We start from the raw sequence: 27,999 nt of genomic DNA on the forward strand, positions 1-27,999 counted from the left end.
CCAGGTTCAAGACTGGGTAGCCTACAAGTTATTAACCTGAATGATCAGGACTAAGTCGTCGGGGCACCCGGGAAGGGGAGGGGGGCTTCGAGATGGTCATAAATTTCTGATTTAACTCTACTTGCCGTCTGTGAGTCTGCACCGACGTATCATCCTGCCTAAACTGAACTGCCAGCAGGCTGTGTGTCTCCTCAGATGCCGAGGGAGTAGCTCAGGAAGGAGGGTGGGTGAAAAAAGAAAAGACAAAAAAAAAAAAAAAAAGGAAACAAGATTTCAGCACCGGAGCTGTCCGCAGCTGTCTTGGGGAAGACTCTATTCCTGCTAAAAGGGGGAAGAAGCTGTAAATTTTCTCTGTGTGACTGTGAGGGCAAGGGATAATAAACTGCTGTGCCATTTGTCTCCCTGCGGGGGTACCGACGAACGAGTAAAGGCTCACATACTTCATTCGGGCCAAGTCTTGCCATGCTGGACGGCCACGCTTGAGTCAGGAAGGATAAAGTCGCCAGAAAGTCGCGGTGAACAACAGCCTTTACCCTTTACGGTGAGTCAACGTATATAAGAACCGTTGCTTTTCTGTACCACTTTGTAAAATGTTGCATGGGGAAAAATGCCAGTCTTGATTCAGATTTAGCCGTGACTGAACTCGCTTAAGGTGGATTTGCGGGAAACCCTGAACACAGATGCGTGCATGGGAAGCATATTTAGGTCAGCATTCATATGGGTGTGGATGCGCGCCGCGGTTGGCATCAAACTAGAGAGTTCTCATTGCAAAGCCTGGTAGCTCCGTCTGCTCATTTCATAACAATGCACCAAAATCAGCAGGACACGAGGGTGAAAGCAGGGAAGTTCTTGGACTACAGCTGGTGCACGTAAAATATGTTTTTTTTTAATGATGGGAGATCTGCAACTAATGGCACAATTAAGTCATCTGCGGACTCATGCCCCTCTCTGTAGCAGACACTCTTTAACTGTAGTTTGCCGTCTTCAATTGTTTTTCCCAGCACTGTCCCACTCAGGGGAGCATTGCTGTCCATTAAGTTCTCCATCAGTCTTTGTTTACAACCCATACGTCCGAAAACAAACAAGCCAGTTTCGGTGTTAACCCAGGAGGCAGTGCTGCACCTCATTCTGTGGCAGATCTCTGCAGCCTGACCTGCTTCACTGCCGCCTGTTCTGTGCTTATTGTCAGAGCCTTTGAGAGCATCGCTGGCTCAGGCTCTCTGGCTGGCAGAGCCTGAATGCCAACATGATGTCTCCCGTGTAAGGATGCATTGAGATTTAAATTCCACCTCCATTCAGACACCTCTCTGTTTCCTCTTTTTTTTTTGGCCGTTCACAAACTGAATTTCAAACCCCTATATGCATTTGTTTTGGATGGAAGAGAGAACAGACAATGAAAAGCCAGAGGGAGAACTGTTTTTTTTTTTTTTTTTTTTTTTTTTTTTTTTTTTTTTTGGGGGGGGGGGGGGTTAAACACAGAGGGGCAGATTTCTGAATGAAGAACTGGATCAGGATAGGCCAAGAAAAAGCTACAAAAACAACCTTAAGCTCTTTGATTTGATTTAGGTTCCTTTCTATGTCCTGGTGCACGTACATCTGCGTATTTTAGATGAGTGTTAATGATTTCACTCACTAGCTCTTACAGGGATCTGGGTGAACTCGTTAGTGTAATTAGTTCCAGATCTTTGCTTCCCTGGTCTGTGGGTGAGATCTTCAGCTAAAAGCGGATTCATTCCCACGAAAAGGCATGCTTTGTGGTGCCTCCATTGAAAAACTCTAAGCCCCCCTCTCAACTGAAACAAGGAATGAAAAGGAGGGCTGGTTGGGATTCTAATCAGCACATACCAGTGACATCCAACAGCTTTGGGAAGGGAATACTAGCACAAGAGAAATGGCACATACAGTGTAGCATCCTTGTAATGCTTTTATGATGGAGAATGCACACACATGTAATAAGGAGACATACAAATGTGGCTTGAAATTGTGTCTATTTGTATGATTTTGAGCTTTTAGATAATGCATAATGGAGAAAGAACATTTTTCTTTCTCTTCAGTTTTGCTATTTTCTTTAAAAGAACTGGATACACTAAATGTTTTAAGTTTGCACCATGCCTCAAATGAAACAGTCAAGAAAAAAAAAAAAACAACTCTTTGGTTGCTCACAAGCTAACAAGATATGTTCACATTGGCACTGTAATCTCTGCTTCCAAAGGATCCATGCAAAACAGCTGAAAGCTTTGATATAAATGATCAGATGTGATATTGTCTTAAAAAATGCTTTTAAATACTAAACTGGGCAAATATAATTTGGTGAGTGCACCCATTATTATGAGTGGATTATATCCTAGCAAGTACCGCCCACCCCCCCATCTATAAAAATCATCCTATATTTGTAGCCCTCTTAAGCGATTAGATGTCCTGCCAATGCGAATCAGTGCCCGTAAAAGATTACTCTTTAAAGATGAAGTAAATTGCTGAACATCCCATACTGCCACATAGTACACTGACCTGACCTGAGCTTTCAGCATCTTCTTGGGATTCTTAGAAAATAAAATTAATCAAACCTCCTTGGAAGATATGAATATAACGGTCCAACTTACTTCATCAGTATTAACTTAATGAATAATGAATAAAAAAAAGACCAGTTGTGCTTTAACACAACTATTTTTCATCTTTATCTGTAGACTATTTTTCCTCAGTCTAATAAATGGCTGCTCAGTGAGCTCAATAACCTACACATGGTGTCACTTGTATAGCAGGAGACTTAATTCCATTACAGACTTTAATGTTGGCCTGTGCCTACAAGAGAAAATTGATTCTGGATACTCTAGAAGAAGTTAGAATGTTTTGCCTGACATGGCGTGGGAGTGTTAAATAAATGAATGAAGTGTGGACACTTACAAAAAAAAAAACACTCAGAGGAGTAGAATAAAATCACAAGGATTTCAAGAGCACTTTGGCGCCACCTCCCTCTGAAATTATCAATTTTTAATTAAATCAAGATGCTCCTGTGAGAATCATCATTTCAGGACTAGTCATAGTCATTTGCCAACATGAATTGGGAGCAGAAATGCACAGTTGATTTTTCTAGGACTCAAATATACATAAAATAAACAAAACAGGGAAATAAAATTAACAGTTTTGTAAACTCCCCTAAACCTGGCTTTTGTATGGATAAAGGCAGGATATATCACATAAGACCTAAAAAAGACCAAACTGCTGATGTACTTCACTATCTTCAGAATATTCTCACACAGTACAAGATTTCCTCAGACATATATGTCAAGTTCTGCTCTAAGGAATGGCCCTGTTTTACGTCCCTTTGGTCCAGATCTTTTTTTATCCAGGGGCATTTAAATCATTCAGAAAGGTCCAGGAAGGAGAGCAGAGCAGCCGAGGCAGTGGCTCCTGCAGGAGTCTAGTGATCGTCAAGCCTGAGGGAGTTTCATCCTGCTCGCTTCTGCTTGTATTGGCCATCAGATGTAATATAGAGGGTGAATGTGGGTGACCCTTAGTGGAATCACTTTTTAATACAGTTGGCACCTGAAGGGGGGTTAAAAAAAGTCAATAGGTAAAGTAATATAAGCAGTTGAGTGAGTAAAAAGGTTGTAAACAAGTTGGTGGAGCTCATCAACATTTTCTAAGCAGTTTTCTGTTGTCGGGTAACGACAAATGACAGCAAAGCAAATGTGTGGTCAAGTCAATTTGTGGTCAATTTACCTTCATTTTGTCTATTTTCAGCAGTGTCACTACAAAATTATAACTTTCCTTGTAGCCTGAAAAAAAAAAAACAGTCTGACTCGCATGGATGATTTGATGTAGATATTTATAGGCAAGGTGTCAAAGATGAAAACCAACCCCCCCACCCCCTATACACACACACACACACCAAAAAAAGAGATCATCTCTTTCGTGAGTATGACGCAGATGCAGGTGTTGAGCTTCACAAATGTAACCGACAGCCGGGCAGGAAGAGGGCTGATCGGTTTGACAGGCTTGTGGTCCAACGCTTTGGGTTTTTTTTAGACTTGCAAGGTGAGCGAGTGACAGGTTAGTCAGCTCTATCTAATGCACTATGGTATCAAAGCCAAGCGCTGACCCATTTCTGTCAGAATCAACTTGCACATGGAGAAAAAAAAGGTATTTTTAAAATTCATAAGCTAACCTGAAAATGACATGGTCTTCTGTCTGCACATGCATTTGCTCATCAGGAGTGGCTCTCAGCTCCAGCATTGTTTGGAGAATACAAATGCTGAAAACAAAGAACCTGACCTCTTCTAAGGTGGGTTTTCTAAGGTGGAAAAGTAGGTGTATTCAAAAAAAGCAAAACTGAAACAGACATAATGAATAAATCATGACATGCATTATAAATCAAACAGGGCATATTTTCTTCCCACTATCTTAATTATTTTCTGACTTTTGAAGTTTGACTGATACTGCACTGTTCAAGTTCATCATGCTGTTGTATCCTCTCAGTCATGCCAAATGGAGAATGAATATGATAGGTTTGTAGCTTAAACCTATTCGCTGGAACGTTAAAGACAATATAATTACACAGCAAAGCAAGACCCAAAGTAGGCAAAGTTCTTCATGTTACTCATGCATGAGGGAGACCTGCCTGGAGCCAAGTGTCGTTCCACCACTTGACCTCCGTCAGACTCTCAGCCAGGTTCCCCATAGCACTCCTTTTATTGTGGTTACATGAATATGCATAGGTTCATTAACATATAACATCTTACATAGGTATACATGTGAACAAAGAATACTGTGTGTGTGTGTATGTGTGTGTGTGTGTGTGTGTGTAGGTGTGTGTGTGTGTGTGTGTGTGTGTGGGGTCAGAGTATGACCCCATAAATGACTTCCCTAAACCTACTGGTCTGGAAAGTCCAGCAGTTCACATAAACAAAAGGCACTTAGACTAAAACAGATATAGCCACGTTTATCCTACCATAAAACAATAAAACAAGGTACGACCTCTTCCCATGCTCCCAGGATGTAGGTGTGGATTCCAGAACACTCTGAATGCACACCAAGCCTTTGCAGCCTGCTAAAGATCACACATCCTATCACTACACAATTGATTATACACCTCTAATAATATATAAGTAGATATTTCTAAGCATAAATGACAATCAACAATACAAAACCTAACAGAATATTCAACATCTGCACAGTGCTAGCACACGGACTAAATATAACGGACTAATATATGCTCATATGTATTTTGTTCAAATAATAGATATAAATGTAAAATCAAACTGGTGTTTGATGTGATTGTTAAAATAGTAAGTTTTAAATCCTTTACCACACCCAGCATACATCCTGTACCAATCAATCGGTTGGACACACCCAGGAGTCTATATAACTCCACCCTTTGGGCCTGCTAGGCCTTTTACTGCATGTCTACCAGAATGCGAACATAGGACCTCGTAAGTTAAGTAGACTCTGCTTAAACCTTTAATTACCTGATTGCCATGCAATGTAAATGGATAGTTCATCAGTTGAATGTTTATTTATTATATTATACTAAGTCCTCGTATTGTTGCCTTCCATAATGGAAAGACAAACTCCAAAATGGTGGATGCATTAGTCATGTGGTATTGTAATTTGGTTTGATCTTTATTTGTAATTGTCATTATTTTTATGTATAGAAAAAAAAACCCAAATCATCCATCCATCCACCTAATCATCCCTTCATTGAGTCTTCCAATTCATCATCAATTGTTTAAATGTGCCACCACATCAGATGTTCTGTCAGCAACAACTACCACCTTTATTCTTGTTTCTTCAGTGATATTTTTCAGTACGTTGACAACTGTATTTATTATAAGTTATTTCATTTTGATGTAATTGTTTCCCTAATCCTGGACAGCAAGGATGGAGTCTAGCACAAGTGCCATATTGGAGAGATAAGCAGTTAAGAAAAATGTCAACTACAACCATTTAAAAAAGAAACTGAATGCAGAACCTTTTTAGTCTAACCCCATCTGTAGTAAAAGACAGCCCACTGAGTTTATTGTTATCCCTGCAGTTATGGTGCTGGCTATTCAGTATTCTGCATGCCAGCAGAGTATTTTAATGACTGTGTATTCTCATCATGCTTCGGTCATTTATTGGGCTTGAGGAGGGCACTGTACCTAGAAAGACGGCTCTTCTAAATGAAGTGCTTGTCCTTGAGGAAGACAATGTGTCCCAAAATCTCCCACTGAACTTGGGAGTCAGTAGACATAAAACTCACATGTCGAATAAAATGAGGTTTTCCAAGCAGCAGAGAACGGTTTCCTGATTACCTGCAATTTTTTTTTTTACTTTTAGTACTCCTGAGCACCAACTCCATTTATTTTAGATTTTCATAAGCATGCTGAGATTCAAAATTATACATGATTTGTGGCATTATCCCAGTGGGAAATATTTCAAGTTATGCATGATTTTTGGCATTTTCCCAGTAAGCTTATATAGTATATGCTAAATTAACAATATTGTCCTGATGGGCCGCAGTTAATTAATCTCTGCAGGGATGCTATGCCTCAGATGAATTGACCTTTCACCACTATTTAGTGCATGCCATCCAAAACAAAATGGTGTGCTTCTGTTTGTTTGTTTTTCTTTGTGAAAGGAATCCAGACAGGGATAACATTTGAAATCTTAATTTAAATGTATTCTAAATTGGTTTTCTATTTTGCTAAATGCATGGAACCATAAAGAGTGAAGCTATGCTGAAATGGGCACAAGCAAAATGAGTGTAGTTTCTGGAGTCTATGAAGCATGGGTCCCATAGCAGTCTCACGACATAAGGCCTGACAGGCTATTAGTTGTAACCTAGGAAGGGAGAGAGGGGAATGACTCCTATTTCACTTTCGATAAATGTGATTAAATTTCACACATCACTTAGTGTATGTGGAGCATGGTTGGATGGGATTGTATTTCAGAGCAAAAAAACACATGTCCCAGAAGTACCTTGTAATCAACTTGAATCCACAATGCTCCCCCCCCCCCCCCCCCCCCCCAATAATGCAATTCAAGGTTGCTTCTCTTAAGTGTAAATGAGATCTCGGTCTGATTTTGTTGAACACTCTACCACATCTTACGGTTCATGATTTCACTAAATGTGTTTAGGGATTGAAAGTATTCAGTATTAAGTTTCCTGGAAATGGTGGAGTTGTAACTTGGTTCAGACTTGATCAAACTTCAGGATGTTGAGGTCAGTCCGAATGGAAATTGAGCTTTGAAGCCTTATTGCTACTACTGAAAAAGCTGAGAACAAAAGCTACTGCAGAGAACTAGAAGGGATGCTCACTTAAAAATGCAACAAAAAAGAAAATAAAACTGAGGAAGAAATGACAAAGTCTGAAGACAGGCTGAAGAACAGGTTGGTAACAGGTGGTGGATTAACCAAGCTTGTGGGAGAGGCACCAAAGCAAGGGCAAAGACAAGGAAAAATCAACAGACTCCAAATTAATGAACACAAATAACAGAACAGACAAAAACAAACTATACATGGGCAAAGACAGAAATGCAAACCCTCACAAACACGAGTCAAGTGAAGTCTTTTTAAAAAAAAAAGAAGCTATCTTTCTCATTCTACTGCAGGAAAAAAAAACACTGCTCTCTTCCAGTTTTCAGAAAAGTCATAGCTGTCGCATTTTATTTAGGGTTGATCATAGCCTCTGTGTCATGAACTGGGAGACCTTTTTTATATATTGGGTTTCAGGGAAAAAAAACTATAGTCTGAATGGGCAAAATCTCATTTAAAACCTGCCCAAGGGGTGATGTAAAATTATATGCAATTCTAATAAGATTGAAAGTCAAAATATGGTTGGAGCAGCTTTATTCTTCAACACTGAACACTGATCCTGATCTTGCTTAGGCAACCTTAATGTTCAGGAATAGTTTTTCAAGCTTCTTAAAAGGCATTCAAAGTGTTGAATGTTGGTTGGACCAACGTGTTTACAGATGCTTTTAGATATGTTGTTTTTTTTTTTTCTTTCGACCTCTTCTGTACATGTTGATGATGATTTGAACCAACAAACTTTTAGATTCCTCAATCCATAATACCCATTACCACTGATTATCCACTTCTTGTGTAATTCGGCATACCTCTGCCTTTTGACAGCCACCTTTCCTATGATTCCAACCTGCCTGTGCCCAAATGATGCTCTGTTTTGTCTCCACTTGTCTAATTTTCTCAAATTTAGGATCATATGTATATGATATGATATGGTATATATCATATACCATATCATGCTGAGGTGCCAAGTTTTTAGCTAATAGCTCTCAGAATTTACATTTTAGCAAAAACATTATTTTTATATCTGTACATTACAGTTCCTTAATATCAAAGATATGTTCATTTCAAAAGTGTCAACTTGTATCATTTTTGACTTTTTTTTTTAATGAACAGATCTTTGATAGGAGGAACTGTAATGTATAGATCTCTTCAGTGATATGAACTAGATGGTTTGAGTAAAAGCAGTGTAGATACATTTTGTCATGCATTGTCAAACATGTACCATCATTTCAAGGTGCAGAAGGACCGATTTGGATCCTTAAACTTTATGAAATATGCGGTTAAGGCTTTTATTTTTATTTTCCAGTGAATTGTGGGATCTGCTTTCTTCAGCTTTCTGTTTATCTGAATCATGTAAATAACACTGCACAAGGACTGAACTTTTTCTTACTGAATGATATAGAAATGTGGGAGCCGGAGCAGATGGTCAGGGTTAGTAATAAGGAGAGGAGTTCAGGGAAATTGCTGCTGATAGAATTAGATTTGGAGCTAACAGGAAAAACTAAAGACATTCAGTAACGGCAAGATCTGATGTGCAGAGAGCGAATATTTCCATGGGCTGATTTTTAACAAAATATGAAGTGAAATTTGGTGCCATCTGTGGGCTTGTAGCTGGTGCTATCAATCACTTGTCACTTACAAGTCAGTTTTGGGGGGAAAAAAAGAATTATTTTGGTTTTTTTTATCATTTTATTCCTTCTACTTTCATCTTTCTACAGCAATGGGAGTGCTCATGTCAAAGAAGCAGCAGGTGGAGAAGGTGCAGAAATGCACCGCTGTCGTCTCTGCCTTCCAGGCGGGCCTTAAAGATCGTGTTGTCACAGTGAAACAGGCAGAAGGGCAAGTGGAGGAAGGTGAAGGGCATGCCAAGACCAATCCTGATGAGAAAAATACAGAGGACGCAGTGCAAGAGGAGAATGACAATAGCGCAAGTCCATCAACTTCCCAGCAGGCCTCAGCGCCAACGAGAGACGAGTGTAACGTCAACCAGGAAGCTTGGTCGAGGTTACGGGATGGGAAGGGAGTAGAGCCGGAAGATCTTGACAAGACTCATCAGCTCACACCGCCTGCTTTTGTGCGACCCAAAAGGGAACCTGATGATGACCAGCCTATAGAAGTGGACCTGTATAAGAAAGAGGAGGTATTAAATAACAAAAGTCAGTAGTAGTAGCAGCAGCTAGTCTTTGTCATATATTAAAATGTAAATAAATAAATGCATAAAAAATCAAATAAGATGGTTAACAGTTGTGGGATTAAACAATGGCTACAAGATGTTAAATAATCTCTATGGCAACAGCAGGTTATTATATTTGGTGACCTGTTTTCTTCCCTCACATTAGGCATCATGATTGAATAGCACAGGCAATCCGTAAAGAGATTCCTTAGCTTTATCTAAACACCCTTGTTGAAGGTGAGAAAGTAGGAGTTTGAAGTTGTTTGCTGTTGGGCCTTTAATAGCTACACAGGCTGTGATGTATTGTTGTGTGTGAGGGCTCTTCACAGTGAGCATCCTGTAGGCGGGCTGCTTTGGCTGGCTCTGAGAGGTGGCCATATTCGGGGTGACGCTGACTAACAGAGCATGTAGTTCACAAGAGCAATGATCCCATCAGGTTTTCTATTTAGAATAAATAAACATGGCTTCAACTTACTGTACTTACAATCCCGCACTAAACATTTATCTTGCCAATGGTAATAGATGTGTCTATTGGAATGTTAGAAGACTGATACATGAGGGTCATAAAGACTCGGACACTGACTCATTATGTAACACTCTTTTTAACTTTATTTTAAGAGTAGAACATCTATTTAGTAAGGAAAACTGCATATACATATACTGAAATCTAAAGGGACAATTCAGTGTCAAGCAGCCGCATGGCCAGGTGAGGCCAGTTCTTGTTGTTACATGGAAAATTAAGCAGATGAAAATTTAGGAATTTATTCCAAGTGTTGAACTTGCATTTGGTTTTTATTTTTTTCAGTATACCAGTGAAAATAAAAACTTTACCTAATTCAGCTGGCACGCTCTTAAATAGGAGTGCACTGACAAGCTCTGCAATATCAAAAGGCTTAGAGAACCATAGATGTTGACTCGAGTGGGAAAATCTCCAATTCTTTCTCAGGTTAAGAGAGACTTCACAACATTTAGCAGTCTCAAGCACTTAGTCAGTCTACTCTTTCATGAATGTAGGTACAGGGCTTACAAGATTAGACAAATAAAACGAAGGTTAATTTGTACAAGAATGATGGGAAGAGAAGCATGGAAAAGAAAAGGAAAAGCTCCAAACATGGCTTAGGCAAAGCCATGGCATAGATCAGGGGTGCCCAACTCCAGGCCTCAAGGGTCTGTGTCCTACAGGTTTTAGATGTGTCCTTGATCCAACACAGCTGATTTAAGTTTTTAAAGTCTTTTTAGGTCTATAAATACTTGAAGAATTACATTTTGTAATGTTGCCATTTTATACTACTACAGTGGATTTTAAAATCAGACAATCAAATTTTTATGGTGGCCCTGAGAGGCCAAACGGACTGCAACTTAAGAAAACACCAGCAATAAGAAAAATGCTGCAATATTGAGCATGTTTGCAGTGTTACTTCATTCTTAGAAGTTATTATTTTATAGAGAGGCTTGCTGGACAGTCATCAGGTCAAATAAGGTTCACCATATAAGAGAGAAACTCTTATTGAGGAATATGACAAGAGGGATTTGTCTATGGCCCTGGCAGCATTTTTATAGATGTGTAAAAGTACCAAGAAAACTTGCAATGTCTTTGTGTTTAAAGCAGCCAAGCATTCAGCAGTCATTTTCCCTGGCTTGACAGCAGAGTGCAGCCTGGCTGACTTTACAGGGAGGTTGGATAAAAACCGACACTGAACACATTAGACAGCGTCATAGGTAGTGATGTCCTTATTTGAGCCTGAGATGGACAGTTAAGTGCTGTACGTGACACAAACTACATTATATAATACCACTTCCACCACACTCCTACCACTGATGGACTGATGCTTAATTTCTTCTCGGTAACCTGTTACATAGAGGTTTGGTTGATGGGAGATGAAGCAAGGAAGTCGGGAAATTTAGAAACTACATGTTAACACAATTGCAGTGATAATTTTTTTTTCTAAATGGGGGGGGGGGGGGGGACACTACATTTCTGTGAAGCATGCAGAAATAAAAAAAAAAAGCTCTGTCACTGATGCAATCTTTCTCCTGCAGCCACGAAGCGATGAGATGTGTGACGTGTGCGAGGTGTGGACTGCTGACGACCTGTACCCTTGCAGGATCTGCACTCGGGTATTTCACGATGGCTGCCTGAGAGAGCTGGGCTACCTGCGTGCTGAAGCTTTGCAGGAGATGAGAGATACAGCCCACATGGTTACTGGCTGGAGCTGCTACTATTGTGTAAGTCGGGGCTCATTGCTAAAAACATTCAGTGCTTACAAATGCAGCTATTTTTGTCATGTTTGCAACATAATCACAAACTTAACTAGTTTAGTATTAAATATATATATATATATATATATATATATATATATATATATATGTATATATGTGTGTGTATATGTATGTGTGTGTGTGTATATATGTATGTGTGTATATATATACATACAGTGGGGCAAAAAAGTATTTAGTCAGCCACCGATTGTGCAAGTTCCCCCACTTAAAATGATGACAGAGGTCAGTAATTTGCACCAGAGGTACACTTCAACTGTGAGAGACAGAATGTGAAAAAAAAAATCCATGAATTCATATGGTAGGATTTGTAAACAATTTATTCGTAAATCAGGGTGGAAAATAAGTATTTGGTCAATAACGAAAATACAACTCAATACTTTGTAACATAACCTTTGTTGGCAATAACAGAGGTCAAACGTTTACTATAGGTCTTTACCAGGTTTGCACACACAGTAGCTGGTATTTTGGCCCATTCCTCCATGCAGATCTTCTCAAGAGCAGTGATGTTTTGGGGCTGTCGCCGAGCAACACGGACTTTCAACTCCCGCCACAGATTTTCTATGGGGTTGAGGTCTGGAGACTGGCTAGGCCACTCCAGGACTTTCAAATGCTTCTTACGGAGCCACTCCTTTGTTGCCCGGGCGGTGTGTTTTGGATCATTGTCATGTTGGAAGACCCAGCCTCGTTTCATCTTCAAAGTTCTCACTGATGGAAGGAGGTTTTGGCTCAAAATCTCACGATACTTGGCCCCATTCATTCTGTCCTTAACACGGATCAGTCGTCCTGTCCCCTTGGCAGAAAAACAGCCCCATAGCATGATGTTTCCACCCCCATGCTTCACAGTAGGTATGGTGTTCTTGGGATGCAACTCAGTATTCTTCTTCCTCCAAACACGACGAGTTGAGTTTATACCAAAAAGTTCTACTTTGGTTTCATCTGACCACATGACATTCTCCCAATCCTCTGCTGTATCATCCATGTGCTCTCTGGCAAACTTCAGACGGGCCTGGACATGCACTGGCTTCAGCAGCGGAACACGTCTGGCACTGCGGGATTTGATTCCCTGCCGTTGTAGTGTGTTACTGATGGTGACCTTTGTTACTTTGGTCCCAGCTCTCTGCAGGTCATTCACCAGGTCCCCCCGTGTGGTTCTGGGATCTTTGCTCACCGTTCTCATGATCATTTTGACCCCACGGGATGAGATCTTGCGTGGAGCCCCAGATCGAGGGAGATTATCAGTGGTCTTGTATGTCTTCCATTTTCTGATGATTGCTCCCACAGCTGATTTTTTCACACCAAGCTGCTTGCCTATTGTAGATTCACTCTACCCAGTCTGGTGCAGGTCTACAATTCTTTTCCTGGTGTCCTTCGAAAGCTCTTTGGTCTTGGCCATGGCGGAGTTTGGAGTCTGACTGGTTGAGGCTGTGGACAGGTGTCTTTTATACAGATGATGAGGTCAAACAGGTGCCATTCATACAGGTAACAAGTGGGGGACAGAAAAGCTTCTTACAGAAGACGTTACAGGTCTGTGAGAGCCAGGGATTTTCCTTGTTTGAGGTGACCAAATACTTATTTTCCACCCTGATTTACAAATAAATTCTTTACAAATCCTACCATGTGAATTCATGGATTTTTTTTTTTTCACATTCTGTCTCTCACAGTTGAAGTGTACCTCTGGTGCAAATTACTGACCTCTGTCATCATTTTAAGTGGGGGAACTTGCACAATCGGTGGCTGACTAAATACTTTTTTGCCCCACTGTATACATGTATACACGTGTGTGTGTGTGTGTGTGTATACACGTGTGTGTGTGTGTGTGTGTGTATACACGTGTATACACGTGTGTGTATACACGTGTGTGTGTGTGTGTGTGTGTATGTGTGTGTGTGTGTATACACGTGTGTGTGTGTGTGTATACACGTGTGTGTGTGTGTGTGTGTGTGTGTGTGTATGTGTGTATATGTGTGTGTGTGTGTGTATGTATGTATATGTGTGTGTGTGTGTGTATGTATATAGGTGTGTGTATGTGCCAAAACCCACGACTCCCCGATGACCCCATGAGAGGCAGGCATAATGCAATCTGTTTTAATTCAAGCGTAAGCAACTAAAGAGCGCTTTTGCCAGGCGACCCTTCATAGCAGAGTAAGGGCACCATAGCCCCGAGAAGCAAAATCACTTGCCAAAGTTGTGCAAGAGGGATGTTTTCACACAATCTGCGAGAGGACGCTGAAAGGTTTGTTCTTTGGCTACCTTCTTCAGTGTGTGAGGAATGAGGGTGGAAGGAGACAATTCAGTGAGGGGGTGGGAGCAATGTTTTATTTAAATTGTAAATTCTAGTCCTCCTAGCCAAAGAAACCAGTTATTTTGTTAGTGTATCAGTCAGATGTTTCAAATCCCCCTCCCCACACACACCCTTCTATCATATCTGACATTTAATTTCACACAGGCACTACAGGCTGCTGCTGGCAGATGGACTGAGTTCCCTTGAAAGTGGATTTACAGTCTTCAAAGTAGGCGATTGAAATAGTGGCTTAGTTTCAGTCGCTCAGAAGGATTGGTCTGTGGATACCACTGACCCGTCTTTATAGCACTTTGATGCTTGCAACTAGGCCTGTATGGTCCATAACTTCCACATGGGGTCACCTACAGGAGTTGCATTCATTTATGCATGTGGAACAAAAGCAGTAACTTTATTCATTATTCATAAATTGATTATTCATAATTTATTATGAATTCACCCTTTTGCAAGTTACATGTAATAGGGAAAAGCTCTATAGAGCAATTCTGATGTTTTTTGACTCCTGATCTTGATGAGATGCCAGTATAAGTGATCATTTATCCAAGACATGGCAAACTGCAGTTTGTTTATTGTATTTGCCATATTGTATTTTCCCACCTCTTCTCTCCTGGCACCTCTTGATTTCTTCAAGTAGCTAGGTATGTGGTAATGATTCTCGTACTCTTACTACCCCATAAAGTGACTGCATTACAAGTAAACCTTTCAGATCACACGGTAATCAGAGTCATTGGTAACAGAAATACTGTTTATGAACAGTATTCCTGTTCATATTTATAACTTCTTGGGTAAAGAGCTTGCTGATTATTTAAAGTTGTCTGCAATAACACATCACCAGCACTATCACTGTATCTTTTGAACAGGACAGTCTCAGATAGCTATTTATGCAATCTGCCAGCATAAGATTAGAAAGTGTTATTTTTATACCTTGTTCCCTGGAGGCCTTTTGTCTCCTAGAGAGCATTTTTTTTCTCAGATGCTGCCAGTAGATGTTGCATAAACCCTTAAATCTATTTTAAATTTCCTCTGCACATTATATTGGATGACAAATAAAAGACATCTGTAGCTGATGGGCAGTTTTATTGCTCATCAGACAGCTGGTGTTACTAAAGGTAATGCTTGATGCACATAATGGCTTACAGATGCACAAAAATGTCTTGAAGACAAAGGACACAGTTTTAATGATTAAAGCACAATTTGTTTTGCCTCCCACGTTGATTTTTAATTGACTCCTTGAATGACAGACACATGCAAATAAATGGATATGAACATGTATGAAGTCTTGTAGGGAAGTGTTTAATTGCAAGCTTATTAAGGTGCAGCAACCCCAGAGTACATATATCGATAAGCTATATCAATACAATAAGTGAAGCATCTCTTTGGCTTTTTCTTATATGCAGAAGTTGGTGAATGAAATTAAATTTGGAGAAACTGACACCACCCTCAAAATTATGATTGTTTCTGATGCCTAACATCAGGCAAAATCTTACAGCAGGAGCTTGCCTAGAACAGTACACACATTAATATCTTTCTTTTCCCACAAAGTTTAATAAAATGTGGATTAGCAGTTTTTGCTAATCTCCAAAAACAAACATGGCATTTAACTTCACACACAGTCTTTGTGCTGGATTGAAGTGGAGGCATTTGGTGGAGATGATTTGCACAGAGTGCAAATTGCATTTCAGACCCAATATCTGATTTTCTGTGTTTTAGAGGAGACAGATGACTAATGAAACTGATTTTTATACAATATTGATTCAGAATTGGCTGTCATTTGTTGAAATATATCTGCACAGATAACTGAATAGCACATACAATAGGACACAAATCCACACTGGAAGAAAAGTACAAAACATTGTGAAGGAACACAAAGGTTTTTTTACAATGTGACACCAGCGGAGCTTTACTGCACTGTCTGGCCGTAGCTCTCACTCAGGTTAGACACTTTGTAGTAATAGGCCTGTTAAAATTGTATAGCCAATGCCACAAGTTTTAGCAGGACAGTGTCCCAGACTGGAATGACCAACAAGACCAGATGTGCATAGTTCACTTTTGAATGAATCGGTCCAATGAATGGAGGATCTTTTTTAAATTAGCGACTAATTTTGTCAGTGGGATTAACTGTTTAAGTGGAACCGCCCACTTTCAGCTCTTAGATATTTATAGAGCCACAATTTCTATAGTAAATATGAAATTATATTTATTACAGTCCATACTTCCCTTCATCCCTGTGCTTAACTGCTTATCCATTTCAAGCTCATGAGGGCATTTGAGCCTGCTCAAGCACCCCAGTGAGTGGAAAGTATGATACATACATTTGATCTTGAAATACAGACAGTAAGGTGGTAAGATGATAGTTACTTTGATCTTGATTATAAATTGAAAAGGAAGAGAAAAATTAAGATGTTGTGCCCATGTTGACCAACCACCAGTGTCCTTTGTGGCAGGGATGTCACTGTCAGCAGGTGGGATGGGGAGGCTAGGTTTTTTTTTTGTTTGTTTGTTTGTTTTTTTACAGCGCAATTCACTCACATTATTTTTATATTAGAATACATTGTTCTTACACCAACCATCCCATCTGTTTATATTTGGGGAAATGCAGATACTGGCAGGAGTGTTAGTCAGACTGATACTGACACTGAAACACTCAACACACTTGCTATACAGTAACTCATACTTTAATCACACTTGGCTGACATATGTGTGCTTTATTCATTTGGCCTTATTACATATACCATTTGCTTCAATTTGCCAAGCTTAAGGGTATTTTTTTTTATCTGTTTTTCTAAGTGTGGGCGGTTGTGAATTTCATTTGGATTTCATAATGTGCCTTTTATGAAGCCCTGACAGATTGTAAGGGTGATCAAGGACCATGTAAACAAACTAAAATTGGCTTATGTCAATAATCCCAAGGAGACTAAAGTTTGATCACATCACTTATGTGATAAATAATGTAGAAATCTAGATAGCAGCATCTTTTTTGCTGATATTCGAACAAGTTGGGGAATAAAATAACTATCTCACATCTTTGGTTACATTTGTCTTTCCAGCTCTGGTTTACACTGGCCTGTGTGTGTCTGGAAATCTGTTAATTTAAACAAAAAGTGAATAACTGTCTTTTCTGCCTATTAAAGCCAAATTGCTTTTTGTTGACACATGGATTTAAGTGCTAACATCATTATATGTAAATTTATGAAATAAGTCATTGTGAACCCAACATCTGGAAAACATCCCTTTTATTTCTTTTAATTATGATGCCATTATGGAGAGTGACATAAAAGGCACATTACATGAATTACCCAGGAAACACTGAAATGGGTTCATTAGTCAAAGCTACATGCATGTAGCTAATTGCAAGGAATAGTTTAAGCATACTATGTTCATCCATCAAGTAATGTGCCACTTGCGATAAAAGAAATGGTCTGAGCGTCATGTTACAAAGCGTAATACTCTGGCTTCATCTCACCTCCTGTAAAGACTTTCCCAGGACCAGTTTACGTATATTCTCTTATCAAGAGTGCCAGCATGCCAATTGACCGTAAAAGAGACTGCATTAAGAGTAATACTCTGCTCTTCCCACACATCTCTTCCTGCAGGACAATCTCAATCTACTTCTAACAGAAGAAGAGATGTACAGCCTCATGGAGACCTTCAAGCAATGCAAGATCATCCCTGGTGAGCTGCTGAATACAGGTTAAAGATATTTGGTTTTGGTAGATGGTAGTAACGCTGGCCATGCAAGAACTTTAATACTTAACCTTTTATTGATATACTGTATGGGACAGCACTGTTGGTTGGTGCAAAGTTTGCAGATCTGATTATATATAAAAAAAATTAACATCCTCAACGAAAACCCATTATATTCTTAAGATGATATGACACAAATCACCATAAGACCCAAATCGGTACTGCCATTGCAGTATTGCTTTGCCACTGGTTGTACATGTCCGGAATGCTTGGTGATTAAAAGCAAAGAGATCCCAGATGAAATCTTGAGCACCTGTCTGGTCTGTGGTCACCTCAGATGTTTACTGCCCACAACATTGTTTCCTTGAGAAAGTGCATTTGCCCTCCACCCAGTCTACTTTGAAATGTGTAGTAGGCTGTGACTTTGCTGGACGGCAGTCAGTGGGAGGATGCTTTTCATTTTGTTGAAAATCACTCACCATAAGATGATGTATCTTGAAGACTGCCAGGTGACTAATTAGGACCTGTGTGATGAATTGTTCCCTGCTGCTATAGAGTCGTGCCTGGTGTCAGACGAGCTGCTTCAGTACCGCCACTTTGTATCCAAGCAGCAGTTTGAAAAGGACCTGACTGATGAGCAGGAAGAGGAAGTCTTGGCCCAGTTTGCTGCGCTGGATCCTGAGAAGAAGGGACACATCGAGTGGTCGGACTTTCTCTATTTTGAGTCTCTGGCAGTGTTAAGGAAGTTTCGCACAGAGGTATAGTTGTGGATTAAGGAAACAAGATAATTGGGATAAATCAGCACTGCATTTTTAAACTTGACCTGAACTGTCTTCTTCCACTACCATGACTCTTTGGGTTTACACTCAGCCATGGCCTACATAGCCCTGATGAGTTTTGTTGTAGAACACTTTAATTATACCTCCAAAAACCTTCAAAATACTCTATTCCTTGTGATATAGAAAAAATGCATATATAAATTTAACAAATATACAGACTAAGGGAGTGTTTAAGAAATAATCGTTGTAGCTGTTGATGAAATGATCTCATTTTTCAGTCTGAATCTAAAAACTAACTGAAAGGCAAAAAATGCCCAAAAATCTGGCTTGCATCTAACAGCTGAACTATTCATTTTGTCCCTTGACAATAAGTTTTCTTTTGTTTGTTTTTGGCCTGACTAATTTCTATAAACAGGTATTTGCACGTGATACTATGTATAATACTGTGTGGAAAGTGGGTATTTTTCCTAAATGCAATCCTGAAGCTAACAGTTATTGTAACTATTTTGCAAGTTTTTAGCTTTTTGTTTTCATTTATTTTTCATGCATAAACAATGTCTGAGGATGGAGCCATGCATGATGAATAGAAATCTATTATCCCATCTGGATAGCCCCCCCAGAGGCTAAGGCTGCAGACTAGCTGATGGTTTCCAGATTGTGGTTTGAGAGGTTAAATTTGAAGTTTGTCTGAGACTTTGGGGTAGTACGGGATGAAGCAATGTTGGCAGAATATGTCAGACAGTCCAAGTGTCACAGGGAATGACCAAACCAGAATGACCAAACCAGAATGACCAGAATGTCTAAGATCAGCCCTAAAGTGTCAATTTTACTGAATTATAGCTGTTTAAATCACTAAAAGGTAAATGCTATTCTTACACTTCTTGGATTTTATTTTTTATAGAACTCATTGGTGCGTCTGTTAACTGCCAAGGAGAGAGACACTGCAAGGTCAGTGTTTCAGGGTCTGGATCTGGATAAAGATGGTGTAATCACACGAGCTGAATGCCGCCAAGCTCAGCAGTCTTGGTTCGAGAAGCTCAAGAAAGACTCGCAGTCCTGCAATGTGAGGTGAGTAGACCACATGCCACTTACAGGGATAATTGGAAGGAGTTTAGGGAGTCATTTGTATGCAAACTGCAGATGGCATAAAAGGTCTGGGCACTTAGGAAATAGAAACACGATAACATGAATGTGACACCCACCTCTAGTAATGCCATAAAGTCAGTCTTAAGAAAAAAAAAGTCTGTCTTAAGAGTGCTGCTGCAATAATCTTTTATCCAAACACACAATATGACAGCATTTTGAATTAAACTACACCCACTGATTAGTTCTCTTTAAATGCCATACTCTTTCCCATCTTATAATATATTTCATTATTTATGCTAATGCATGAGATTAACCTTGAGATGTCTAGCTTCAATTTAAATTGTTCTAATTAGTTTTATGATGTAGAATTTTAAATGCAAAGATCAATCTTACAAAATGGCTTTGAAAAATAATTGAATTATGGATATTTAGTTAAAGCAATGTGCTGGGAGAAGAGCACAATGCTGGCGCTATGCCTTGGATCATGTGAAAATGCAGGGTTAATGGTGGGAGGTTTTAATCAAGCAGCAAGTGAAAGTATAAGTTATAAAAAGAGCTTGAAATAAAACTAGCCCACAACTGAATACAAAGTCGGTACAATGAAGTGTGGAATACAAAGGACTTGCACAGGACACAAGCTTCCCAGCCTGTGACTTATACCACTGTCATTGCCACCCTTCCTACCTCTTCATGTAGACTGTTAGGTCTTGGCATACTGTATTGCCACAGCTGATCCACCAAGGCACAGATGCCAAAGCACAGCTTGTGCGTATCTCTGCGATCCCAGTTACGTCAGACGGAATGGCAATAATTGACACCCTGGGATGAAAACGTGTTGGTGTAAGGGGTACCTTGTGACGTTGGGCTCACAAAGACTTTAGCTGTCAGCCATCTTAATTTTCTTTTTCCTCACTCTGACAAAACTGTTATAGCCAGTAGCATTAAATGATGTTCCTCAATATAAATGGTTATGTCATGGTTACAGCTTTGAATAAATCATCAATATAATATAATCAGGAGCTTCTGAAAAAACTGATAAATCTTTGGGATGCCGAAATTAATATTGGATACCATTGATTATTAAGCCTCAGATGGCACTACATTAATAAACAGCCTTGATTCTGTCATGGAAATCACTGGATCACTGGGCTCAGGAATGATGTGATTGATTCAGTGTGCCACAAATGCAGGTTAAAGCTCTGTGATGCAAAGACACGACATTTAAACATGATCCAGAACGGTCGCATCTTCTCTGGGATAAAACTCATTTAAAGTGAAAAAGTGTTTATTGGTTAGGTGAATTGAAATATGAAATTATTTTTGGAAAACATGGACGCCACGTCCTCTCAACTAGAGATAAGGGACCATCTGGCTTGCTGTCAGCACTCAGTTCAAAAGCCTGCATCTCTGATGCATCAATGCCTATTAAGTATGTCTGTGAAGGTTCTCAGTCATCCAGGTCATCGTAGTCAAAGGAGCTTGCAAAGAAAAGCGTCTGGACTTCTTTAAGTTACTTGAAGACGTTTCACCTCTCATCCGAGAGGCTGAAGAAGCCTCTCGGATGAGAGGTGAAATGTCTTCAAGTAACTTAAAGAAGTCCAGACGCTTTTCTTTGCAAGCTCCTTTGAATGCCTATTAAGATTGACATCTTGCGCATCAGAAAAGGACCATCAATCCAGAAAGGTATATATGGTACACGTTTAAGAGCAACATGCTCCCATCTAGATAACAACTTTTGCAGGGAAGGCCTTGGCATATTTCAGTAAGACAAAGTGCGCCTGTTAAGAGTGTGGCTAGTAGTCACTTTTAAGATGTCTGTGAGATCAAATTCAAAATGATCTTTTCCTAAAATCCAAAATTTTCTCAGTTTAAACATTGTAATCTGTTTTTCTATTTTACAGAACATTCCAACATTTTGGAACTGGGGTTGTATTGACCTGACTGGATATTTATTCATTTATTTTATTTTATTTTTAAATACAAAACTCTGAAGGAGCTAATCCAAACTGCCAAGACATCTACACTATAGGAAAGCTTTTCTCGTTACACAGTAGTGTTCATCATGTACATTTGCATAAAGATAATTAGTTATAACAATGGAACTTCTCCATAATTGACTTGCTGTCAATGTTTTTTATTATATACAAATCAGCAAAGATTATGATAACATCTGAAATGAAGCAGAAATGTCAGTTAATGCAGACATCCAGTACTCTTCCTACTGCAACATTTGCTGATTACATAATTTGCATCTCATCATTCTTTGTTTCCAAGATAATGAGGAGAATATTGATTATCAAATAAGTCACCAAAATGTACAAATATTATTCTTACAGTAAAAACGGACTCGGGTTTGAACAACTGTCCCCGTTAAGTGTTTGGGTTAAGATGAGCATTTCTTTGACGTTTTCTTTGGCCACTGTAGAAAATCTGCATGGAGTGAAACCCCCAGATTTGTGCAGGGTCAAAATATCCACTGTGGTTTCTTCTGATAACCATTTCCACAATGAGTTAAGCAACAAACTAAATGTCATTGTTGCCACTGACAATGCATGACAGCACGTGTGGACTGTAACAGGACTGGGGTGTAATATTTCTTTGTCCTGGTGCAGAGAAGCTCTTCAGTTCAATTTTCCTTTAGCTCAGTGAAGACATAACAGAGGACTTCAAAGAAATTATTTTGGCACAGTGGCCAATGCAATAGCTGCTTGCACCACTGCAACACTGGAAAAAATGGCAAGAGTCCTTAGAATTAAAATATTTTTCTAGATCTTTTCTTTTTTTTTATTAAACATAGCACATTTCAAGAATATCAAAAAATATTTAAACTGAAAAATAACCCCATGTACATCAAAGGCGAGGTAATGTTTCCTTTATGTATACTGTTAAATACAGAGTATTTTACTGTCAGTATGAGTCCTAAGTTTCTAACGCTGACATGGGCACATGGATAAATTGCCTTTTGCAAGGCTTTATGTGAGACTGCATCAAAGTTGAGACACAATATTAGATATGTCTCACAACATAATGCAATCTAGTGTAACACTACAAAGTGCAAACCGACAAAGCTCTCTGACAAACACAGTCATAACCTCAAGACAAGCAGTTTGTTGCTTGACTGAACTACACAGCTGATGTCTGTTTCCCTTAATGCAGCGAGTAGCTTTATTTATGGTTAAAGTTGTGAGGAACCCCAACTAGTTTCCCCAGTAGATGGAATAATGAAAGGAAAATTGACAGTGTAACCACTGACTGACCCATCAGAGTAATAATGAAAAAAAAAAAATCTCTGATGGGGTTACTTCTGTTTGTTTTACAGTGTATGCGCATCAGTCGAATACGTGTTCAGATGATTTTCGCATGTTAAAGATGTAACTGCCACATGCAAAAGTGCTTGACTGCAGGTCAGAAATGTACTGAAATGTCCTCAGATTTGTACTGTAATAAATGCACTTTCCATCACTGTCACTGTGTGCCTGCATGTGCTCGTTTACCACTTGATATCTTGTGCTGTCAAATCTAAGCTGTACCATTCCATCCCTCTCACCTATTCGGCATCCCCCCACAGACTCATGGGATTCTGCTCTCCTATGAATTGTGGGTGAGTGTGACTCAGCACTGCATGGCTTGTCTTTTTTTCCCCTCACTTCAACATCCTTGAGCACTACTCAGTCAAGTATTCTCAGAGAACCCCTCAGTTTAGATTTGTGCAATTTAACCCTTGCTTCATAAGGAGCCTAAGGGAAGGAGAAACTCCAAAGTGGCTCTTTCTGGATGTAAAGCAACCATAGACACGTGAATCTCTCAAGTTTAACGAGGAGACTGAGATGATCAGGTCTCGTTATACAGAGACATGGGTAATATTCAATCTGGCCTTTAATTATAGGGATTAAAAGAAGGAGTGCTTCTCCTTAAAATTCTTACTTTTCAGAGCACATGCATGGAAGTTGGGCAACCCTATGTAGTACAACCATATGCATTTGTGCTGATTAAAAAGTAAATATACTAAATAAAACAGAAAACTCTGCTCCCTTGGATTGCAGAAATTCACATGCTATGGTGTAAAAGGTAAAATGAATTTTACCTTCTGATGATGAAGCCATCAGAATTTATCAAAAGAGCTTCTAAAAAACTGACTAATACTTGTGGGAGACAGCCTCATGAAATAGGCAGTGTTGGGAAGGTTACTTTTAAAATGTATTCCATTACAGAATACAGAATACATGCCCCAAAATGTATTCTGTAATGTATTCCGTTACGTTACTCAATGAGAGTAACGTATTCTGAATACGTTGGATTACTTAATATATTATCATGCTGTTTACAACTACATGAATGTACTATTGCTGTGATTTATTACTGTTACTGAAGGTCCGCGGCTCCGAACCGTAGTAAACGGACCTCTGGCTAATAAAGTGGGTTCTGTGTCAGGCTCGTAGCCGAAAACTAGCTTTACTTTGTTGTCTGGCTCAACTTTGCTAGCGAGAGACAGAGAGAGGCATTGAAAGGCTGCTCCAACAGAACTTATTGTTTTTGGAGGAAAACACGAACACGGTGTACAGTCGAGTCTTAATAGCTTACTTACAACTGGGCTCGTCAGGCGCTCTTCTTGGCTGCAGTGGTTATTATTATATTTACATGCTTCCAGCTCCCCTCGTACTTTTCCTTTTTCTCCCTCCCTCGCTCACAGACACATAACGGGTATGGCAGTCTATTCTCCCTGCAGCACGGACTACACTGCCTATGATGCTACATTCTTTAGAGCTATACCTGTAGCATTCTGCCTATTAGCTTAGCACAACAACAACAAAAAGGCCTCTCTCACCCAGGAAACACGCAGAGAGAGAGAGAGCGTCACCCTGTAACCATGGCAACCGTAACGCTGCCACCTGGAACAACAGAACGTAGCTGTCAAACAAAACCCAAACAGTCCTGACCGTCACAATATGAAACAGAGAAGTACCGCCGTGTAATCCATTTATTTCAACAAAGTAACTGTATTCTAAATACCACCTTTTTAAACGGTAACTGTAACGGAATACAGTTACTCATATTTTGTATTTTAAATACGTAACGGCGGTACATGTATTCCGTTACTTCCCAACACTGGAAATAGGCAGTTGTAATGTTTTAAGAACCATATTTTATATGGCTTGTATTAAATCTTAGATAATTTCTATTTATTTATTTTTAAATCTCATGTGAACATCCTGATTTTGGATGGAAAAGCTGATGCCGTCAAACAAATCTCACTGCCCGGAAAGGACCGCATTAAATGATTTGCTGACTGGAGGAAAAACATCTTTAAAAAATTAGATAAGCTAGTTAAGAAAACGTATGGTTTGCTTTTCTTCATCATATAAACACATTTCTTACATTTTGGAGACAAAATAAATGGGTAATCATTCATCATCAGCTTGTCAGATTAAGGGATACTGTATAACCAAGCTCCATACATTCAGACTGCATTATACCTGGTACAGGTCACAAGTCTAACACGGATTGATAATTGGTTAATCATGGAATAAGATCTATATTAATTGTCAATGGAAATTCAGCTTAAAGCCTTAAGACTTAAAATAATGATGCAAAACAAGGACGTTCCAATTTCCCAGTAAGACCAACATAAGTGCTGCCATGTTCATCATAACATGATGATTTAACTTCTATTTCCTTTTTTCTCATAGGCAATAGCAGCTGTCTTATTGTTCATTAACTGCCACTTAATTTTTGACATGTGTTCTTTGGTACAGTATAAGTCATGTTGGCCCAATATGTGAGAGCAGTCCAGCCAGCTCTGGCAGTGAAAGGAGCAAGAATGACGACAGCAGGTTTGTTGCTTTTTTTAAAAATATTTGTCAGTCTGTGGGTCAAAGTGATCAGTTATTGGAAAGTATATAAACGATTTTAGTAGATGCCAATTTCTGAAGTTCTTACAGGAAACCTTAAAAGCCTGCAGTAAAATTTTTACAGTACCCTAACTCATGCTTCTCACCAGCCTACATGTCCATTGTGACCTTGGTGTGGTAAAAATCGTTCTTGGGCAGAAACGTAGGAGTAATTTTGAGTGAAACAAGTCAGCCCAGAAGGCCGCAGCATGGACAGTGACGTGACCTGCCTACTTCCTGCTGCAAGCTCTGTTTCCAATGCAAATGATTTCAAATTCACTTTCTAAGCTGTTGCCAAGAGGTTGGGGTGAATCCTCTTTGCCATATCATGACTTTTGAGACTTTGAGATTTTTATTTGCAATAATTGCAGCCAATTAGCAAGCTGTTCAGGCAGGCAGTGTTTTAGGATGAATCCTGATTTTGGCATAATAACTAGTTACCGTGCTTGTTACCACAATAATAACGTAGTTACTGTAACACGTTACTTAATAACGCATTAGTCCCTACACTGGTAAGAATGCATTAAATTTTATTAAGATTCCCAAACTAACCTGTGATTATTTTTTTTCCATCATTACATGTGTCAAATTGCAATTATTTAAGGACACCTGAGCGTGTGACCATATGCCACAAGGCCCTGAACTGTTCCAACCCCTTGGTGTCCCCATGTACTCTTCCAACCTTCCTGTCTGAAAAATCTCCACTGTTCTATCAAATAAAGGCAAAAATGTCCCAGGAAAAAAATGTCTTAAAAGGACCATTATCGGCATATCAGTATTGAGAAAATACTGCTATGCAATTCATGGTCATACAAAGTAAAGTACATGCAGTAGGACTGATCAAGAACTATAGCTCTTATGGTCACTATAGTCAGGTGCCAGGATGACTCCTATTGTGGTGTGGTGTATTATTTCATGGCATTCATTTGCAGTTACAAAAATGTACAACTGCTGGCTCTTGTATAGAAATGTGTGTGTGTGTGTGTGTGTGTGTATGTGTATGTATATGTATATATATATATATATATTTATTTTAACCAAACTTTCTTTCTTTTACACAGGCCAGTGACCTGGGCAGACTTCCTGAGGGAGAGTGGCATCTATATTTTGGCTGCACGGCCTAATAGTTCTGCCATGCACATCAGACTGCCTCTATAGTCCAGGATCCGCTACTGCATTCAGCAGAGGGAGTGAGAGATGGAGGATGTACCCCCTATAGTCTACAGTTGAGTGAGGGAGGATAGACATGCTTATACAATGACACGAGGATGGCAAGTGAGAGAACTGGATGAAGCAATGAGGTAGAAGATCAAGCCAGTGACAGAATCTCTCCTCCTCTGCATCACCTCAACACCACAACACTGACAATGCACGCTGACTGACACACCACAGACGCAAGTGACAGCAGCTGTCACAGGTCCCCACTCCAAAACCTGACAGCTTCCAACAAATGTGAAAGCTAGAACAAGTAAGACAACCCACTCACAACCTAATCAGCTGGTGATATTTCTGAAACTTTAAATGATCACGCACAGTCAGATGAGCACCTAGGATGATCACATGAGCCAACCTAGACTCTACAGTTCTACAGCTCCATAAGACAACTGGGTGGGCACATTAAGGTGTTGGGCTTCTACTCTTTCACATGTTCTTTCCTTTGGGCCCCAAAATGTCCTAATTATAACACCATGCAACTGAAATGGGATTGTGTTATGCACCATTAAATCTGTTAATCACGCCACACAGAAGCACATGCAAATTAATTTCTGGTAGTGTTTGATTTGTGGGAGGAGATTAACCACGCAGCTACATTAACGGAATATATACCAAACAACATTGAAAGCTATCTGCATACATTATAAGAGAACTGCTATATATACCAGTATAAATTATCATGCATTTAAAAAGATGTATTTATTCCTGTATCCTCTGATGTATCCTGTTTTCTCCATTTCACCCATGAATCTGTGTTCACGAAAATGCTAACTGTGAAAGGGAAAGAAAGCTAACCCTGTAAGTGACATGTATATACTGCCATATAGTGCATTTTGGTATTATTCTCCCAGAGCTGCACTATAACAAGGTGTAAATGCCACTCTTCATATTCTAATGTCATTATTTGCACTGTGGGAATGAGATGTAGTTGGACTATTGTGATATAATCACTGTAGTGAAAGACTGAGATCTGCTGGAAATGTTTGTCCTTTGCTAATATGCAGAAGCACTCTTTAAAAACTGCTATGGAAAACGAGATGAAATTATATAATGTAACAGATTACACGATAATTTTAAGGCACGCGATCCTGCCCCTGAATCACTAGAAACCTACTGTAATGAATAGGACATTATGTAGTGTTTATGCCATGTAATGGAGGTTTTATGCTGGGTTCTTTTGAAGTAAATAAAGTATGGTAATTAAATCAAATTGTGGTTTGAGGGATAATGTGCAGTGCTGAAATGCTTGCATAGTATTTGCCATATTGAGACTCTTTGTTTTCAAAGTATCAGCAAATATAATTAAA

At 39.4% G+C, this 27,999-nt stretch overlaps 1 protein-coding gene across 3 annotated transcripts; it reads left to right on the forward strand.

The window, feature by feature from the left end:
* phf24 (PHD finger protein 24) lies at positions 1-27,997 on the forward strand. Of its 3 annotated transcripts, none has more exons than XM_085165932.1 (9): positions 1-541; positions 9,007-9,428; positions 11,502-11,687; positions 17,634-17,712; positions 18,280-18,482; positions 19,405-19,571; positions 23,158-23,190; positions 25,343-25,420; positions 26,539-27,997. In XM_085165932.1, exons 2-9 carry the CDS (start codon positions 9,009-9,011, stop codon positions 26,633-26,635), a joined length of 1,263 nt encoding a protein of 420 aa, XP_085022058.1. In that variant the 5' UTR covers positions 1-541; positions 9,007-9,008; the 3' UTR covers positions 26,636-27,997. The 3 variants fall into 3 exon arrangements, with proteins under 3 accessions (XP_085022058.1, XP_085022060.1, XP_085022059.1); XM_085165933.1 differs by lacking the exon at positions 1-541 and adding an exon at positions 5,226-5,429; XM_085165934.1 differs by lacking the exon at positions 23,158-23,190 and having other exon boundaries at positions 4-541; positions 26,539-27,995.
* The last annotated feature ends 2 nt before the right edge of the window (positions 27,998-27,999 follow it).

This window comes from Neolamprologus multifasciatus, chromosome 7, assembly GCF_963576455.1.
Source record: "Neolamprologus multifasciatus chromosome 7, fNeoMul1.2, whole genome shotgun sequence".
NCBI classification, from domain to species: Eukaryota; Metazoa; Chordata; class Actinopteri; order Cichliformes; family Cichlidae; genus Neolamprologus; species Neolamprologus multifasciatus.